Source organism: Theropithecus gelada, chromosome 12 (assembly GCF_003255815.1).
Source record: "Theropithecus gelada isolate Dixy chromosome 12, Tgel_1.0, whole genome shotgun sequence".
NCBI classification, from domain to species: domain Eukaryota; kingdom Metazoa; phylum Chordata; class Mammalia; order Primates; family Cercopithecidae; genus Theropithecus; species Theropithecus gelada.
Genome location: NC_037680.1, coordinates 19,976,523 through 19,996,828, shown reverse-complemented (window position 1 = coordinate 19,996,828; position 20,306 = coordinate 19,976,523). Strand labels below are relative to the sequence as shown.

The following is a 20,306-nucleotide window of genomic DNA, read 5'->3' as shown; positions in this document are numbered from 1 at the left end:
AAGGATTCAACTCATTTTAGATAAAGCATTTAACGATTATGTATTATTTTAGACCTACTATAAAATCTCTGGAGAGATAATATAATAATCCTTACCTTTGCAATCCATTGAACTGTTACCATCAGATTATTTTTTTCCTGAAACGTTGATTTTATGATCGTATCCCAGATGGGCTTGTTTTTGTATAAGCAAAAGCATTTGCTTTGTTTCTCTGTGTATGCTTTTTTAGGGGGTCCTACCCCACATTCCCTGTTGTTATTTCTACTGCTCTTGAAAACAATTTCTTGCTCTGGTTGTGTTTATCTTCTAACTGCTTATTTAAAACATTCTGCGGATTCTCTAGGTGGTTTTTCACAGTGGGAAAGGCAAAGAAAGGCTTTAGATTAGGATATTCAAACTCTAATTGTATAACTTATATTCATTCTGTATGTGACCCTAAGCAGGTTACATAATACTGTTGAGCCTCAGTTTTCTCATTTTTCAAGTAACATTGCCCATTTATAACCATTTCCTGCTTCTAGCATGTTGTAAGAATAGTATGAAGGACTTGTTACTGTACCACACACCCACAGGGTGTTTAAAGAAGTATCGCTTTCCATCCACTTCTCTAGATTCTTAATCTGAGTCCACAGGAAACTTAGAAGTCCATGGATAAAATTGAAGAGATTCAGAAACTTTGGGAAAATATTATAGCATTATTTTAACTTCTAATTGAAAGTTAGTATTTCTTTCCATTCTGAATGTATGCCACAGACCACCGAAGTCATTAGCAGCAACTATGAATTTGCTGATAGAATTAATAGACATATTCATATTCCATTATAGTTGCTGCACATATCTCAAAATATCACTTACGTTCAGGCTTTGCAACCCACTACTAATTCAATAGTGGGACTCCTTGGACCCACTGCTGGATCTTATTATTGAATATACTAATAAAATCCTCTCTGTGGGGAAATATCTCCTAAACTTCTCCTGAGATAAAAAGGAATTAGAATAATAATTAAAATACTCTATCAAATGAAGTTTGAATTTCATGACATCAAAATAAATATTTAAGTAAATAAATATATTTATTATTATATTCAAACATTACTTAATTTCAATAACTGCATTTCAAGGTTTTCTCATCTATACTTTTAGAAAAACTTTATTCTTACTGTTCTTGCACTTCTAAAAACTTTCTAGTATTTGCTAGCACAACAGGGTGACTATAGTAAAAAATAACTTAATTGTACTTTTAAAATAACTAAGAGTACAGTTGGATTGTTTGTAACACAAGGATAAACGCTTGAGGTGATGGGTATCGTATTTACCCTGTGTGATTATCATATAATGCATGCCTATATCACAATATTTCATGTAACTTGTCATAGGTAGTGACTAACTAGGGCCATTGACACAGGGGGTAAAGGAATTTACCAAGACAGTTGTAGGTAAGATTTATTAGAGAAAGCATGAAAATACATTGCAAGGTTGCAACAGGCAGCACAGCAGAGACAGGGCTGTCTGCAAAGAGGCAGGAACTGGAAGAACATTTTATATGGTGGTGCTGGAGGGAGCTACTTGTGGAATGAGGTCATTGTGGCCACAGGACAAGGAGGTCGTTGTTTATGATGAGATTAGCCACCTGTCCGAAAGATTGTTCATTGTTCTTCCCCACTTGGAGCCCTCCCCAACGTGGAGCCCCTTTCATATTGTTGCTTTCTTATCTATCAGGCCTCCACATAACCTAGAAATATACTACTATAACACCTACTATGTACTCACAAATATACAAATTAAAAAAATTATTAAAAACCACAACTTTCTGCGGAGTCCACATGCTTCATCAGACTGCTAAGAACCCATACATTATGAACCTCTGTTCATTTTGTTTCTTCCACTTAGACTGTACTTTCCTCGCTTCATCTCCAGAAATCCTGGATATTCTTTGAGACGTACTCACTCAAGTCTTTTTTTCATAAATCAAGTCTTCTTCCAGATATCCTTACTTTCCATTTATTTTTTCTTTCTATGTCTAGAATATATTGTTCTTGAATATGTCTGATCACATTTTTAATCGGCTGTTTTATATTCCTAGATATCTTCTTATTTCTTATCTTTACAATAAAATAATACAAACCTTGAGGTTAGAATTCAGGTCATAGACTTTTCTCTTGTGTTTTAAATAATATCCAGTCCACTTCTGGGAAAATAATATACAGTTAATAAATAAATATATTCTTTCAGATATTATTATATTATTTTAATCTTTTACTTTAAATTTTGTTTTGTTTTGTGATTATTTCTGTAGTAGTTTTCTTATGACCATTAAAATTTGAGTCCCACAGCATAAGTTTAGCAGATGTTTATTCTACACTTTCTTCTTCAATATTCTCACACAAAGTAATCGGCTTGAGAGGCTGAAAAGCAGCAATTTGTTGTGACGCTAATAGTCATTTCGTTCGTCTGTGTGTTTCAGATGAAAAAGCAATAGATCAAATATTGACCTCAGACACATTTGTGATCATATTTCACAGGAGAATTGGCTCCAGATGTCCAGATGTTTGTTTTGGATACAGATAACAAAATGATTGAATGTCTTAGAGTGCTTATATATCATATGAAATAAATTACAACTTACGTTTAATGTTAGAGTAATTCAACATTCAAATACAGGTGACCAGAGACAGAGATAACTCACCTAATGGAATTGACCCCTCTGCCCTCAGCTCAGAATAGAACTGCAGGGGCAGAAAGGAGGTGTTTGCTTTCCTCCCCATTGTAAGGGTCGTAGATGACTCTCCTATAACAAAGACCAGTTAACAAGAGAAAATCATAGCAAATTTATTTGATCATAGTTTTTTGTTTTATTGTTTTAAAATATAGCAATTATTTATTGATAGATAATTTGATTAGTAGAGTTATAAATACAAAAAGGAGGAAAGATTACCAGAAAGAAGACATTATTTCTAACCAATCTTTAGGAAAATACTGATTATTAAAATAGCTTTTATCTTATAAGTATTGCATATCCAGTTTTAGCTCCTCAGAGCCCTCTATCAATAAGTCGCCTGAAATAGTAAAAAATTTGCTACTGCAGCCTTGGGGAACATTTTTTAGTGTGGTGTTGGTGCTTCTCTGACAAAGCGTGCTTTTAATCAAGATAAACAGTCCCATATTTATGTAAATCCTAAATTCCAAGTATAAGCACTGCAATTGAACTGACGGACTGGAATAAAATAACAAATCCTTAGATTAACTATACCATCTTCTCACAAATTATTTGAATTTCATAAAAATATGAAGTGTTAACATAGAAATGAAATGGCAATTGACTTTATGAAAGCTCACACATTGAAACTAAATGAAATTTCAAGCGGTGGTGTGGAGTTATTCTGTTACCAGGCAGCACTCCCTCACCATAAAAATAGAAGCTAGGTACTGATTTCTTAATGCCAAACTAATGATGATTTTGAAGACCAACCTTGCTCACTGTCATACCCATGGCTCAAATGGAGAACTTTTCCTGTCTCCTGATTTCCTTTCTTTTAGCTTTGTTGAGAAGATCCCTGAAAAGGGGGAAAAAAAAAAAAGATCATTGAGTAAAAACATAATCTCCTGGAGTATCATCTTCTTATTGCAGATACCCCTTCACAACAACAGGAGCCTTTCAATCAGCCACACTCCAACAGGTTCCAAGTCAGTATCCTGTAAGGTTCCCATAGACCTGGAGAACTTCATGCAAACTTCTTGGTGGCCATGAACCTCTCCATGTACTTACCATAACCTTCCAGTTCTTGAGGTTTCTTTATTTCAAAATGATCACCTTCCATAGCAAGCGGACAGATATGGGAGTCACTGCAGATGCTCTGTGAAACCATGCTGAGCTCCGGACAGTTCTCTTCTAGGTAAAGAATTTTAATGCAAGGACAGCAAGATATCTTTACTGAGACCTGAGATATCTTCTTCCAGTTGAGGATGAGTCTGATGACCTGCAGCTCTCCTACTATGTCAGGTATACTTCGAATCTGGTTCCTGGAAAGGTCCACCACCTCTGGTGGCCTAGGCTACAAAGTTGGGTGATAGTGCTCCCAGTTGGTTCCCAGAGAGGCTCAGGGTCTTGAGGGTAGAGAGTTGCCCAAAGGTAGATGGCAACTTTCTCAGGTGACTGCTGTTTAGGCATAGCATCTCTAGATTTGTTTAGGATTGCATAATCTCATTAGGCAGAGCAGTTTATGTTGTTCAGCGATAGGTTCTTCAGCTCAGTGAACTTCTGTATCAGCAAAGGCAGTAGGTTCTCCATCTTATTGTTGGACAAATCGATGGTCCTGAGATTGCTCATTAGTGTCTGCAATTCTAAGAGGAACTTGGTCAGCCCACAGTCCTTAAACTGGGAGACAGCAGTTTAGCGTGCCCATTCCACCTGAGTACCGAGGGCACCATTTCCTATACTAGTGCTTCGGCCCACATCTCTCCTATGGCTCAGCTGCCAGATGGTTCAGCAGGGGAACCCCAGGACCTACACTAACCAGGTTGAGTTGCCTGGACTTAGTCCTGGATGGGAACCTGATGATAGTTTTATGTGACATAGAAACCTTCAGAATGAAGACCCAAAGATCGAGGAAAAACTATCCATTTTTTACACTTAGGCTTAATGAAGTATGGACAGATGTGTAGAAATATGATTGGACAAAAAGGGTGTGATCTAATGCTAATAGATGTCTGGGGGGATCCAGCACAGCCTGTCCGCTCCAATTCTTCAGAACCTGTCTGGGCAGCATTCCTTCCTCCAAGATACGGGGCAGACCACCTCTGGAATAAGCATCTTCAATTTACTTATGGCCAGCTCCTAAACAAAAAGTTGGTGTCTTCATCAGGGTTCTCTAAAGGGACAGAACTAATAGGATAGATAAATACATGAAGGGGGGTTTATTAGGAGAATTGACTCACACAGTCATAAGGTGAAGTCCCACAAAAGGCTGCCTGCAAGCTGAGGAGCCAGGAAACCTGTCTGAGTCCCAAAACCTCAAAAGTAGGAAAGCCAATAGTACAGCCTTCAGTCTGTGGCTGAAGGCATGAGAGCCCCTGGGAAATCACTGGTGCAGGTACAAGAGTTCAAAAGCTGAAGAACTAGAAGTCTGATATTGGAGAACAAGAAGTATCCAGCATGAGAGAAAGATAGAGGTCAGAAGACTTAGCAAATCTAGTCTTTCCACACTCCTCTGCTTGCTTTTTTATCCCAGCTGTGCTGGCAACTGATTAGATAGTACCCATCCAGATTGAAGGTGGGTCTGCCTCTCCCAGTCCACTGACTCAAACGTTAATCTCCTTTGGCAGCAGCCTCACAGACACACCCAGGAACAATACTTTGCATCCTTCAATCCAATTAAGTTGACCCTCAATATTAACCATCATAGTCTGGGAAGGTTAAAATAGTAGTTTTAGGCTTTATGGCTGGCTTTGGGGAACGGGACTGCTGGTTTCTATGACTCGCTCTGGGAAAGAGAGATTCTAGTTACTATGGCTTGCCTGAGGAGAGAATGAAGCATGAAAAACAGGAAGGCAGGAGAGGGTCCGGGAGAGACTTTGCTTCCGAGGTAGCTTCTTAGGCCTTCACTTTGTGATGCTGTTTTCTGAGCCCCAACAAAACTCTGGCAGTACCGTATGATTTCTCACTGTTAAGATTGCTATATTTTCCATCTGATTTTGTTCATAATTTTATAGAAAAGCAAAAGTGTATTTCATCTTTTAAAGTTACAATGAAACATTTTTAAGTGGATAATTTTATCTTCTGGTAATTCATCTCTTCCTGAAAGGTATAGTGCACTTTGTGCATGTAAAAAAAAAAAAAAAAAAAAAAAAAAAAAACTTTATTCTGTATTTTGTTCACCCCTTTTCTTTTAGAAAAGCAGCAAATTGGCCAGGTACGGTAGCTTACGCTTATAATCCCAGCACTTTGGTAGGCTGAGGCGGGCGGATCACAAGGTTAGGAGATTGAGACCATCCTGGCTAACATGGTGAAACCCCGTCTCTATAAAAATTCAAAAAAAAAAAAAAAAAAAACGGGGGGGGGGGGGGGGGGGGGGGCCTGTGGTCCCAGCTACTCAGGAGGCTGAGGCAGGAGAATGGCGTGAACCCGGGAGGCAGAGCTTGCAGTGAGCTGAGATGGCGCCACTGCACTCCAGCCTGGGCAACAGAGCGAAACTCCGTCTCAAAAAAAAAAGAAAGAAAGAAAGAAAGAAAGAAAATCAGCAATTTCACAGTTCAATAAAAATGAACTGACTAGTTACTACTGGACTTTAAAAATACAAATTTCTTTTTCTTGCTCATTTTCTCTTTTCCATCATCTTCCGTTGATTTCCCCTTTTAAAATATTTTCTTTCTATTGAATGCAATACCTGTCCTTATCGCTGTTGACATTAAATAGAAAAATAAAATGATGATAGCAGTGTTTTGGCTGGGCATGGTGGCTCACACCTGTAATCTCAACACTTTGGAGGGCTGAGACAGGAGGATCACTTGAGCCCAGGAGTTCAAGACAGCCTGGTCTACATAAGGATACTCCCTACCTACAAATAATTTAAAAATTAGCAAGTCATGATGGTGCACATCTGTGGTCCCAGCTACTCAGGTGACTGTGGCGGGAGCATTGGCTGAGCCCAGGAGATTGAGGCTGCGGTGAGCCATCACTGTGCCACTGTACTGCAGCCTGAGCCAGAGTGAAACCATCTCAAAAGAAAACATTAAAAAAAAGTTTTTCAAATTACAGCCATGATTGTTCCATTCCTTTTTCCCCTTTAGTTTTCTTCCATAGTTCTCTCATCCCTTTTTTTTTTTCCTACACTCTTTCCTTCTCTGATTCTTTACAATCTGGCTTTTGCTGAATTGCAGAACTGATTCTGTTTTCTCTAAGTTCACTCCTAATATCTTATTAGTTAAAATGATATTTCATAAATGCTACTTTTATAACTTTTATTTTTTTATTTAATGTATCTCAAATCTCAGTTTTCTCATATATCTCAATACTCAATTACATTTTCCCTCTTTAATTCATTTATTAATAATTTAATCCATTTAGTAATAATTATAGTAATTCAATTATTAATCACTCTCTCTGAAGTATTGATTTATTTTAGGACCACCTAAAATATGCTACTGATTGTGATGTGGATAGGAGGCAGGGAAATACTGGGTAGAACAGGTAGGTTCCCCGCGAGGGCCCCACCCTCAAGCCTGGACCCGCAGCCCAAATTGAGAACTTTACACCCCTGTTTTCCTGCTTGAATGTTGCCTTTTCCAGAACCACCCTGGCCCACCCTGTGCTCATAAAAATCCCAGGCTCCACTGCCAGCAGAGCAGCAGAGAAGAAGAGAAAAGAAAAAAAACAGCTTGGCGTTGGTGAGAAGCAGCTTGACTTCAGAGGGATGGCTTCAGAGGGATGGCTTGATGGCGGGACCTTGCAGAAGAGGTGTTAGTTAAATAAAATGTCATTTTATTTAACTAATAAGATATTAGGGGTGAACTTAGAGGAAACAGAATCAGTTCTGCAATTCAACAAAAGCCACATTGTAAAGAATCAGAAAAGGAAAGAGTGTAGGAAAAAAAAAAAAAAAGATGTGAGAACTATGGAAGAAAACTCAAGGGGAAAAAGGAATGGAACAATCATGGCTATAATTTGAAAAACTTTTTTTTTTCAATTTGGCCTGGGACAGCTGAACTCCCAAGGAAGACCACCTTTCTGGTCCGTCCCCTTTTCAGCTCTCCATTCCACTGAGAGCCATTTTCATCAGCAATAAAATCCCCTGCATTTACCATCTTCAATTCTTTGTGCAACCTGATTCTTCCTGACACCCAATAAGAGCTCGGGATACAGGGGGTTGTCACACTGAGATGTTAAACACTTAAGCCACCCACGGACAGCAAAGTAAAAGAGCGCACTGTAACATGCCTTCTGAGGCTCTAGGGGCCACACAGAGTTCTGCTCCTGCCTGCGCCCAGAAGCATTCCTTCTGGCCCCTGCGAGCACTCACCTGTGTGCTCCCCTTCCTGCGAGGGGTTGAGAGCTGTAGGCTGAGTAAAAGAGCCACCCGCTTCGCAAGTCCAAGTCCTGTGAAGGGGTCAGGGAAAATTTCCTGTTTCGATTGCATTTTCTTCTGGCTCCATTCCTGTTTATCCGGCAGCCCAATGGCAAATTTGAAGCATATTTCTAGTAACATTGCAAATAACATTATAGGTTTTTTGTTTTTTGTTTTTTGTTTTTTAATCTCAGACTGAATCAGGTTGTATTTTCGCATTAGTTTTTTTTTTAGTTCTTATTCTCTAATTTTTTTTTCATTTTTAGGTTTTTAAAATTATATATTTTTTTAATTAAAATCATTTCTAGGAAAGAGATTGTGAATATAAGCACAAAAATGCATACATATAATGGTTGTGTTTTGGTACACTGTGTCCACTACCCAAAGCTTAATTTTCACATGCCTCTATGTGTATTTCCTTGGACAACTCCTTTCTACCCTGAACCTTCCCTTATCACCCGAGATATGATTACTGTGGCATTTACATCTCCAGCTATATATATATATATATTTTTTTTTTTGGCGGCGGAGTCTCATTGTGTCACCCAGGCTGGAGTACAGTGGCACGATCTTGTCTCACTACAACCTCTGCTTCCCAGGTTCAAGTGATTCTCGTGCTTCAACCTCCTGAGTAGCTTACAGGTATGCACCACCATGCCCAGCTAAATTTTGTATTTTTGTAGAGACAGGGTTTCACCATGTTGGCCAGGCTGGTCTCAAACTCCTGACCTCAGGTGATCCTCCTGTCTTGGCTTCCCAAGGTGCTGGGATTACAGGTGTAAGCCTCCGTGCCCAGCCTATCATTTTTCTTACTATCTAATTCTACTTCCCCAGGTATCATCAGGTCACCTCAAGATTAGTTGGCTAAGAGTACCCTTTGTCTTCTCCCTCAGTTATCAGTAATTCTGTCAATAGCTGCAGTATTGTTTTTGGTCTTCAGGGCTCACAACCTCAACTTATCTTTGATTTGTCAAATTTCTTGCTGCCTTCTCTCTCCATGTCTTAATTTTTTCTTCACAGTGTTTCTTGGATTCAGATCTCTTTCTACAATTAAGTAGCATCTGCACCACAGCACAGGCCAGGAGATACATATGTTCTAATGATGATGGCAGTCTTCTCTCTAGCAAATTTGTTTTTATCTTCTTGTTTCTCCAGTTTTTGAGGAGGAGGATATTGAAACTGAAAGAAACATAGTATTTTTACTGACGAGAGAGGAAAATCTGGATTCAGGAAAATGAAAATTAATAGAAAGAGGTCAAGATGAAAAGTAAAGTGATAAGCAGATTTGCTGCCTTGGGGAGTAGTGAGTGATAAAAGTGAAGCCATCAGGGGAATGAAGCTGTGGGGGACTTAAAATCCGATCATCCATTCTTTTATTTCTCTTTAAAGAATGACAGATTTACATATCAGTTTCCATCCAGATTTTAAACCTATCTCTCTATTATCTATGAAATTAACCTCAAACCTTTCTGTCTGCTATTCAGAGCTTTCTTCATTTTTGTTCATTTTCCCTCTCCAACGTGATGTTTCATCATCATTCACTGTGGATTTTGACTTTAGGCACATTATTGCCATTTTCATCATGAGTAATGATAGTATATGCACGACTAAGAATGTGTAAAGCGCTTTCATATATATCTCTTCATTTAATCATCATCTTCAAATATTCCGTTTACTATCATCTATGACTTAATAATATCTTCCACATTCCCCCTGGAAATTTGAATCCTTTACACTGTTCAAAACTCCCTTATCTACAAATAATTTCTTCAAGTTAATTATTATAATTGTGAATAGCTACCATTTACCCAACACCTAAAGTATGATCATTTATTTATTACTTCCAAGAAACCAGATAGTCTTAAATCTCTCATTTTATATCTATGGAAATGAACACACAGGAAGGTTACTTCATTTGCTCAGGGTAAGAGATTGTGGCTAAGAGATGTTAGAACAAAGGTTTTGAACTTTATTCTTACTGGACTCAAAGCAGGAGCATTTACATAATACTGCAAAGACCCAGGCAGTTTGTCTGTGCTGTGAGCCCACACACTCCTATGATGCCTTTGAATAGTCAACATTTTGTGACCTTACTTTTGTTACCACTTGCATCCACTTTCATAAAAGCTGAGATTGAGTCAAAATATTTTATATACCTTATGAAGCATTTGAAAATTTTGCAACAAATGATTATTGAATGTAAGAACTTCCTCTAAGTAGTTGGGTTCTTTCTCTTTTCTTCAATTACTCTCATATTTATGACCTCTCTTCCTCTCTCTTTCTCTTTTGAAGATCATGCAGGAAGGGTTGAGTTGATTACACTCCTCACTTCCTGGCACAGTATTATCATTGGGTCTATGTGAGATTTTTTATTTTCCTCATGCCCTCCCTTGGTTTCTCTTTCTTTCTTAACTTTTATTTCTAAAGTCTACCCCTCTTCCTTACCTCTGTCTCTAGAGGAAATCATTTCAATGTAGTTCATATATTCTCTTATAAAATCTATGTTGTTGTTTTACATACATATCTTTTAAATTATGTAACTGGTATTATACATATTACAGTCTGTCATTTACCGTTTTTAGTCAGCACTATCTTTATGAACCGTACACCTACTCTATGACTTCTAATCACTAGGTAGTGTCATAGAGCGTGCACGCGTCTTTTATGCTTTTCCATTCTGCCATGTAAATACACTCAAGTTGCTCCTAACTTTCTGCACAAATGATAATTCCATACACATACATTTACCTGCATTCTTATAGATGTGGATAAAAATTCCGTTAGGACCAGTAACAATCACAGAATGTGCTTCTACTTACAATGACTAAGTAGAACCAGTTCCTCTTCAGAGTGGTTGCACAGTCTACATCTGTACCGACAGTACACTATCTAAGTTCTCGCATCCTTGGCAGCTCTCAAAATTATCCACTCTGTCATTTTCTCCCTAATATATAGGAGTAACATGATATATTATTGCTTTTGTTGCATTTGTTTTATTTCTCATGAGTTTGAGCACCTCTCCATATACTCACTAACCTTAATTTCCTTTGGTCATTCTCCTATGAAGATTACTGCTTTTTCTTATTAATTTGTAGAAATCAACACTATGTTCTAAACTTTAGACATTTCAGATATCGCCTCCATCCAGTTGCCCATCTATGAACTTCATCCATGGTTGAACAAGTCCTCTGTTGAACAAGCCTCTGTTGAACAAGTCCTCTTGGTGCATCTGCTTCCCTCACTTACTCCTTTGTTTGATTCATTTATTTGCATATTTCTTCTTCCTCGCATAATCATTTTCATCATATTTAGGATCTTCTAGGCTTGTTATTCATTCATTGATTTTTATAATTATCATTTATTCTTTTATGCAATCAAAAATATTTAAATCTAGTAAAAGACACTGGACTATATCCTAGAAATGCAGGTTTTGTTGTTGTTCCACCTCTTACCTGAATGAATGTTCTTCTCTCTCACTCTCTCTCCCTCACACACACCCCGAATGAAGATTCTTACAACTTGTTGATTAAAAGAATTGGTGAGTTAAAAAAGCAAATCACGAACTTGACATACAAAGCAGAGATATTTTAAAAATCCAGAAATACTTGGGAAAGGGATTACTAAGAGAGAAACAAAAATTGGCTCTTAAAAAAATGTGAAAGATAGCTGATGATATAATCTTGTATATGTATAGTTTGAATAATACTTGAAAATTCATCCCGGCCTTCATTCTATAGATTCTATTTCCTCTGCCTACCTATATATTATACTTCAGAAATATTTAACTATCATTCATTCCCAATATGGCTATAGATGGAGAAATGGAGGGAAGTAAGTCATGATATATATTGGGCCAGATAAGTAATATACCATTTACCACTTCATAAGTTGCTACTGTGTGCAATAAATGTATCTGATGATGGGAGGGAAAAGTTCAAATAAATTCTTAAATGTAAGAACAGAAAATACAGTAAAAACTCTGAAGTAGCAGGAGAGAAAACATCGTAACAGTAATATCACTTTTTGTTTGATGATATTATATATATGGTAAAGAATCAGGGGATTTCACACAGAATTGCTGGTTGTATGGTTATAATAGCAACTTATCCTGAAAGGATCTGAAGAACTCTTTTTCTTAGACAACTCATCTGCTGCTTTCATAGTCTGTCTGATAAAAATCATTCTGCAAATCTGTAGTGGGACTAAAAGAAAAACAAGACAATTGTACATAGAAGATAACAGTCTTCTGAGTGTTTTCTAAAAGCTTCTTGTAATGCACTAGATTTATAAAAATGAAATTCATCACTTATACAAAGTATAAATTGTAACCTCCTTTATTTTGTACATATCTCATCTCTTATGATGTGCTAAAGGAGGAAGATTTCAGGCCACTTCTCTATTAAGAGGGTAATATGCTGGTTTGAGCTGTTAAATTCAGTCATTTATGAGACAGAAGCTGGTATACTGGAAGAATTGTTAGAAAACAGTAAAAATGGATGGTTACTTCACATATTATTTATATTCATTCTAAATGGAGTTGCCCTAAAGGATGTTAATACACCTATGTCAAGATGGAAACAAACTAGAAAATTCTTCACTTATTTTATCTCCAAATACTTTTTTACAAGGTTTCATTTAATTAAAGTAAAAACCATTATAAGAAGGGATTTTAAAATTCTATCTTCATGATTTCCCACTGGTTTATGAAATAACATATTGGACTATTCATTACAACTTCATTTTCTCAAAGGGGAAATAGTAATCTAATAAGTCAACAGAGATCTTGAAAGCGGAGGTGCTTGAAGAAGAGATCTAGATTAAGAGTTCGAATAGAAAATCATTTGAAAATTTACACTTTGATTTTTGATCTTTGGTAAACTAGTTTATTTGTTCATTTTATTTTAGTCAAGCATGATTCAGTAAATATTTATCAAACAAGTGTTTTCTCAACATAAAATGACTATAAAGGATACAAGAACTTGAAAAGATTGTGAGCTGTTTTAATAAGATAGTCAATGTAAAGGTCATTGTTCAAAGAAAACAGATGTGCTTTTAATCACTTTTCATTTTATAAACTCAAATATGTTTGGAAATAGTGGGAATAATGTATTCAACAGACAATATTTTTAAATATTTAGAATATGTCATGCACGATTTAAATGATATTCTGAAAGTAATAAAACATTAGATAACTTTGAAGCCCTCTGTGTATGCATTTCTCCATCTCCCGAGTCAGCCTCTTTTGTGAGCCTGGTGTATCTGTTCTATCCTTACAGTTTGTGTTTTTAAACAAAAGTTAACACTATGCTTTTATATGTACACAAGTTATGTACATTATGTAACCCATCTGAAACTAGGTTTTGTTTTGTTTTTTTTTTCTCATAAATATGATTTTGAGATTTAACTGCTCTGTAACATTATCCTCTATAAAAAGATTACAGTTTGCCATTCCTCTGTTTGTGGCCATTAAGGTTTGCTATATCAAACTATGTTGTAGTAAATGGCCTTATGATGTCTACATATGAAAATGTAAACAAGTTGAACTACATATTCGAGAGTATGTGCATCTTCATTTACACATGTTTAAGTCTATTATAGCGAAATATATCTCCAAAATAGTTGTAGAAATACACACTACCATCAACACTTTGTGAAAGTTCCTCATTCTCCAAATCTTTGCTAACACTAGCTACCATCGTGGGTCAAATTGCTTCTTCTCCACTTACTAGCTGTGTGACTTTGGCATGGTAATTATATAATTTCTCTGTGTCTCTGTTTCTTCCTATGTAAAATGGGGGTGACATCACCCACCTCATAAGGCTTTGTGAGGACTGTGTAAATTGGGATTTATAAATGTTTAAGAATGACTGGACCCGGTGGCTTACATCTGTAATCCCAGCACTTTAGGAGGCCAAGGCGAGTGGATCACTTGAGGCCAGGAGTTCGAGACCATCCTGGCCAACATGGAGAAACACTGTCTCTATTAAAAATACAAAAATTAACTGGGTATGGTAGCACATGTCTGTAATCACAGCTATTCAGATGGCTGAGACATGAGAACTGCTTGAGCCTGGGAGGCAGAGGTTTCAATGAGTTGAGATCACACCACTGTACTCCAGCCTGGGCAACAGAGTAAGACTCTATCTCAAAAAGAAAAGTTTAAGAATAATTATAGTATATAGGAAGCACTCCATGTGTGATGTTTTGATAATTCTTGGACTTCCAATTTTGCCCAATAAAATGGGTGTGGTCTTGCTGTTATAATTGGTGTAAACTTTTCTTAATATTCTCAATTACTATGCGACTTCATTATGGACTAGTAACAAAGTTTGTGGACTGGCAGCAGTCTATGTAGATAACCCAAGTACCAGTTTGTTAAATTACTTTTAGTCTTGTAAGTTTTTCTTTTTTACACATTAGATTGGAGGCTATAATTTTACTATTAAATCAATGTTTGTAATGCTTATATATCATTTCAAATTTTCTGTTTTTTTTTTTTTTTTTCTGAGATGGAATCTCACTTTGTTACCCAGGCTGGAGCATAGTTGTGTGATCTAGGCTCACTGCAACCTCTGCCTCCCGGATTCAAGAGATTCTCCTGCCTCAGCCTCCTGAGTAGCTGGGATTACAGGCACGTGCCACCGTGTCTGGATAATTTTGTACTTTTAGTAGAGACGGGATTTCACCATGTTGGCCAGGCTGGTCTTGAACTCCTGACCTCAGGTGATCCACGAGACTTGACATCCCAAAGTGCTGGGATTACAGGCATGCCACCGCACCCGGCCTTCTATTTCTTTTTAAGTCAATTTTGCTAACACGTTTCTCTAAGAATTAACTTATTTTACATATTTTCAAGTGTATTATTAAAATATATATCTTACTCATCTTTTTTTTTGTTTTGAGGTGGAGTCTCGCTCTGTCACCTGTTTTTTATTTTCTATATTTTCTATTTTCACTCTTCTTACTGTTAATTTATCACTATGTATGTGTGTATATGTATATGTATATGTAATATGTGTATGTACGTGTGTGTATATATATATAATCAAGTCTGCCATAGGTCTAATCTATATTTTGTTATTCTTTTAAACAAATGGCTTTGGGTTTGCTAGTAATATCTTTTGTTATATTGTATCAATTTCTGTGGTTATATTTGTTGTTATTTTCAAATTTGAGTTAATTTATTTTTATTTTCTGAATTCTTTGAGTTGAAATATTATTCCATTTAATTTTTCTAATAATAATTTCTCTATTTTATTCAACTAACTCTAATGCACAGAAAAGAAACAGAACTAAATTATTGGAATTCTTTGTTTTCTTAATGTAGATAGAAAATTTTTCCGATCTGAGGAAGGTTATAGGAATGACTAAATGAGCTAAAAATTAATGATATATGTGAACCTGGACGGTTAACAGTGAGCTACAAGTAGTATTTGTACAGTTTTATGCCCTTTACAAGTTTTTACAGTCATTACAACATTTTTAAATAACAAATGTATTTAGATATAATTTACATACAATAAGATTCACTCTTATAAAGTGCACAATTCAGTTTAACTGTTACAGCTATTTAATGTTTGAACACTTTAGTCACCCCAAAACAAACCCCATGCCCATTAGCAATTATTTCCCATTAATACCTCCCCTCAGCCCTAGAAACCACTGATCTATCTATTTTCTACCCCTAAAGATTTGCCTATTCTGGACATTTCATATAAATGTAATCATGTAATATGTGTTTTATGACTAGCTTCTTTCACTTGGCATAATGTTTTCATTTGTTTTAGCATACACCAGTAATTATTTTCTTTGTATTGATGAATAATATATCTATCATGTGGATAGACAACATTTTTTTATTCATCAGTTGATGGGCATATGAATTATTTCCATTTTTGGTTATGAATAATGCTGCTATGAATATGCACCAGTTTTTTTGTGAACATGCATTTTTAATTATCTTTGGTGTACAATTAGAATTGGAATTTTTGCTGGGTCATATGGTAACTCAATATTTAACGTTTTAAGGAAGAGCCAAACTGTTTTCCAAAGTGACTGCATTTTTTCTTAATAGCCAACTGGCAGTGTATGAGGGTTCTAATTTCTCTACAGCCTTGCCATCAGCTGTGTCATCCAGCTTTCTTATTATAATCATCTTAGTCGGTGATTAAGTCTTAGTTTCATAGCTAAGAAACCATTGCCTAATTGAAGGTCGCTAAGATATATGCCTGTGTGTTCTTCTAATAGTAGTGTAGTTTTAGTTCTCACATTTAAGTGTGTAATACAGTTTGAGTTAGTTTTTGTCTATGGTGTGAGATAAGTCTGAACATAAGTGGAGGAAAAATTGTCTTTCCAAGAAATAGCGCTGGGAGAACTAGATTTTCACATGCAATTGAATGATATCTGAACCTATCTTATACCATATACAAAAATTAATTCAAATTGTATCAAAGACCTAACATAAGAGCTAATCCAAAATTAGATATTTTTTCTTTTAAACAACTGTGCATCCAACACAAACATTTTCTTTATTTTAAAAATGCTAAATCCAGGGTATTAAATTTTAACAGTATTTGTTTTGTTGGGAGCTATCTGGAACTATTCTGTACATGTTTTTGATACACATTTTTTCAGTTAGCTCTAGTCACAATAATGTCATACAGAAGAAACAATACTGTGCAATAAATAACTGCAATATCTAAGTGATCACAACAATATACATCAGTATGTCTCACAGTAATTAGTTTAGGGTTTGATACATTTTTGAAATAACATACTTTTAGTAACTTTCAGATACTGAAACATTCTTTTAGACACAATAATACTAAAATAAACTTTAATCTCATATCCGTTTTCAAAGCTTCTTTCCTTTCTCCCTACTCAGGCCTGTTTCAGGCTAAAAGAAACCAGTAAGGAATGATATAGTTATGATATTTTTGGACTCTGCAGAAAGCCGCCATCTTCTCTCTTAATGGAAGCACTCCCTAACTATAAGTCCAGCAACTTCTTCACAGAAATCTTTTTCTGTTGTTGTTGGATATTTCTTCTCTATGGATCTGTAAATATAGGGTAGTTAGCTAAGAGAATAGCAAAGTTAGTTTTAGCCACATCTTAGAAATCCCTATGGTGATTTTTCTGAGCTTTGTCAGGTGAAATTCTAAAAAAAAAAAACAAAAAACAAAACAAAACAAAACAAAAAAACAGAAAACCCCCTATTTTGTTTTTGTGTGACAACAATTCTTCTATTCTTTAATCAGTGTCAGGTATATGTAAATTCAAGCAATAAAATCTCCCTAATAACTATTCTAATGAATACATATAAACCTAAGTTTTGCAAGTTTCCGTTAAATATTGGATTAAAAGAAATTGCTGTTTTAAGATGGAGAATTATGTAATAAATTATACTTTTAAATAATATATTTTGATCTCAAGCATTTTATTACCAGAGTTTACATTTTCATAAGCCTATTAAACATAAATTTAATTTCAGATCCTTTTGAAGCATTCATCATCTTTTCTATTCGTCATGAGATCAGAAGGATTGATCTTCACAAAAGAGACTATAGTCTACTTGTTCCTGGATTGAGAAACACAATAGCACTTGATTTTCACTTCAATCAAAGTTTACTTTATTGGACAGATGTTGTAGAAGACAGAATATACCGGGGAAAGCTTTCTGAAAGTGGAGGTACATATATTATAATTTTCCTTAATGTTTAGATTACTTTTTTAAGTGAAAATTCAAAGAGCACATTATAACTAGAAGAAATTTTGATTATTCTTTGACCTTTGATCCTTTATCCCCTCCCTTATATATGTAAAATCAGGGGTGTTGAGCATCTGTGCGAGCACTTGTTGGGGGCAGGAAGTGGTGATGCTCATGCTGTTCACACCATTTGCCACTGTGGACTTTTCCATGGACTGATGGCAAAGAAATTTATTTACAAGAAAACAAAACAAAGTGACTGGTTGTTACATACCATTAGTCACATTTTTAGGAGTTAGAATAACTTTTTTTTTTTTTTTAATTTTGCTACCATCTTTCAAGATAATTCAAAAAAAAAAAAAGAAAAAATATATTACAAAGATGACTAATATGAGCTAAATATTTTTGCCATAATTTGACTTATCTCTTTTGGCTAAACTAATCCTTTCTTAAGTAGAAAGTCTTTGATATAAATAGCCAGGTGCAGTGGCTCACGCCTATAATCCCAGCACTTCGGGAGGCTGAGGCAGGTGGATCACGTGAGGTCAGGAGCTCCACACCAGCCTGGCCAATATGATGAAATCCCATTTCTACTAAAAATATAAAAATTAGCCAGGCGCGGTGGTGCATGCCTGTAATCCCAGTTACTCAGGAGGCTGAAGCAGGAGAATTGCTTGAATTTGGGAGTCGGAGGTTGCAGTGAGCTGAGATTGTGCCATTGCACTCTAACCTGGGCAACAGAGTGACACTCCATCTCAAACAAAAAAAGAAAAAAAAAAAAAAAAGGAAGTCTTTGACATTAATATATATTTCTCTTGAAATGTTGCCTCCATATACCATTCCAAGAACAAGGTATCTCTTTCAAATTGTTAATTCCATTCTAAATCACCTTTGCAATTTTGAAAAATGGTCATATTTAAGCGCATAATATAATTATGATATGTAAACTTACATCCTATGCCATATACTGATTTAAAACGGTGGATTTAGATTCATAGGATTAATTGGTTAGCGATTTCATAAAACTATTGTTAATATGTCTAACAAAAAGCACTGATGTGGTAGCAACGTTACAAACTACAATGATTTATCATATTACAAAAGGTGTTTAAAAAGGAAAGTTTTGGCTGACCAGCACAGTGGCTCATGCCTGTAACTCCAGCACTTTGGGAAGCTGAGGCAGACAGATGCTTAAGCCCATGAGTTCGAGACCATCCTGGACAACATGGCAAAATCCCATCTCTGCTAAAAATACAAAGAAAGCTGGGTATGGTTTTGTGCACCTGTAGTCCTTGCTACTCAGGAGGCTGAAGTAGGAGAATCATCTGAGCCCTGGAAGTTGAGGCTGCAATGAGCCATGATCACACCATTGCATTCCAGCCTGGCAACAGAAGTGAGACCCTGTTTCAAAAATAATAATAATAATAAAATAAATAAAATAAAATAAATAAAAGAAAGATTTTTTTTTTTAAATTGTGAAAGAAATTAAATAATGGATAAATAAGAATATTGGTAGGCATCACCAAATCGCTTATTTTTATTCATACCTTTTCTCTTATTTACATTTTTGTTATATCTTACAAATCTTAGGGTCCCAGGTGAGGAAGAGGGTCATCTGGGGCTTATCTTTGTTAAAGTTTAATATAGTAGTAGCTGTTACCTGTTATGCTTCCACAAAGAGAAAAAGAGTGAGTGCTGATTAGCCAGAATGCATATGAGCTCTGGTGGGCTTTTTCTTTTGATTTTATTCTACTCTTGAAGATCAACATTTGAGTTAAGTTGCACTGATTGTTTCCAAAATCCCTTGCTGTGAATACAAAAGTCAGAAACAAGAAGTAACTTTTTTTTTTTTTTTTTTTTTTTGCCGCCTCAATGTTGTTATTAACCTCAGAGCTGTTTAAAAACTTGATTCCACTGATACTAAAAGGATTTACTAGATTAAAGATTTCTGGTAAGGGTGATAGGTAATGCTAAATTGGAGACTACTTGGTGTTGCCTGTGCTAAGTAGCACTTTTGCAATCTCTCAAAGTGGAAATCACATTGAAATAATTTGTACTGCTGGTTGCAGGTAGGCCTTTTCCTTTGTACTTAATGCAATCCTTGAATGGGTGCACATACTGGTTTTCCTTCTTTTGTAGGTGTCAGTGCCATTGAAGTGGTTGTGGAGCATGGCCTGGCTACTCCAGAAGGCCTGACAGTCGACTGGATAGCAGGAAACATATACTGGATAGACAGCAATCTGGACCAAATCGAGGTGGCTAAACTAGATGGCTCCCTAAGAACTACACTAATAGCAGGAGCCATGGAACACCCCAGGGCCATTGCTTTGGACCCAAGATATGGGTAAAGAAGTTTGCCTTTTATAGATTGAGTTTGGCATAAAAAACAGGCTTTCAATTTAATATTGAATTCAATTATCTCATCAATTATGAGTCAAAGTGTCAAAGTGGTTATTTTGTGCTAACGTATGTGTGTGGGGTGGGGTGGGGGTGGGTGTGTGAGTTGTATATACAGCAACTAGTTTAAGTTTATTGCCACA

At 36.0% G+C, this 20,306-nt stretch overlaps 1 protein-coding gene and 1 pseudogene across 1 annotated transcript in view; one reads left to right on the top strand and one right to left on the bottom strand.

Moving 5' to 3' along the window:
- LRP1B (LDL receptor related protein 1B) overlaps positions 1-20,306 on the top strand; it is a 1,963,100-nt gene that overhangs the window by 1,267,195 nt on the left and 675,599 nt on the right. The window contains exons 24-25 of the mRNA XM_025404289.1: positions 17,551-17,748; positions 19,906-20,110. Of these exons, the coding sequence (XP_025260074.1) occupies positions 17,551-17,748; positions 19,906-20,110 (403 nt within the window). The remainder of the gene's footprint in view (positions 1-17,550; positions 17,749-19,905; positions 20,111-20,306) is intronic.
- LOC112636408 lies at positions 3,723-6,758 on the bottom strand (annotated as a pseudogene).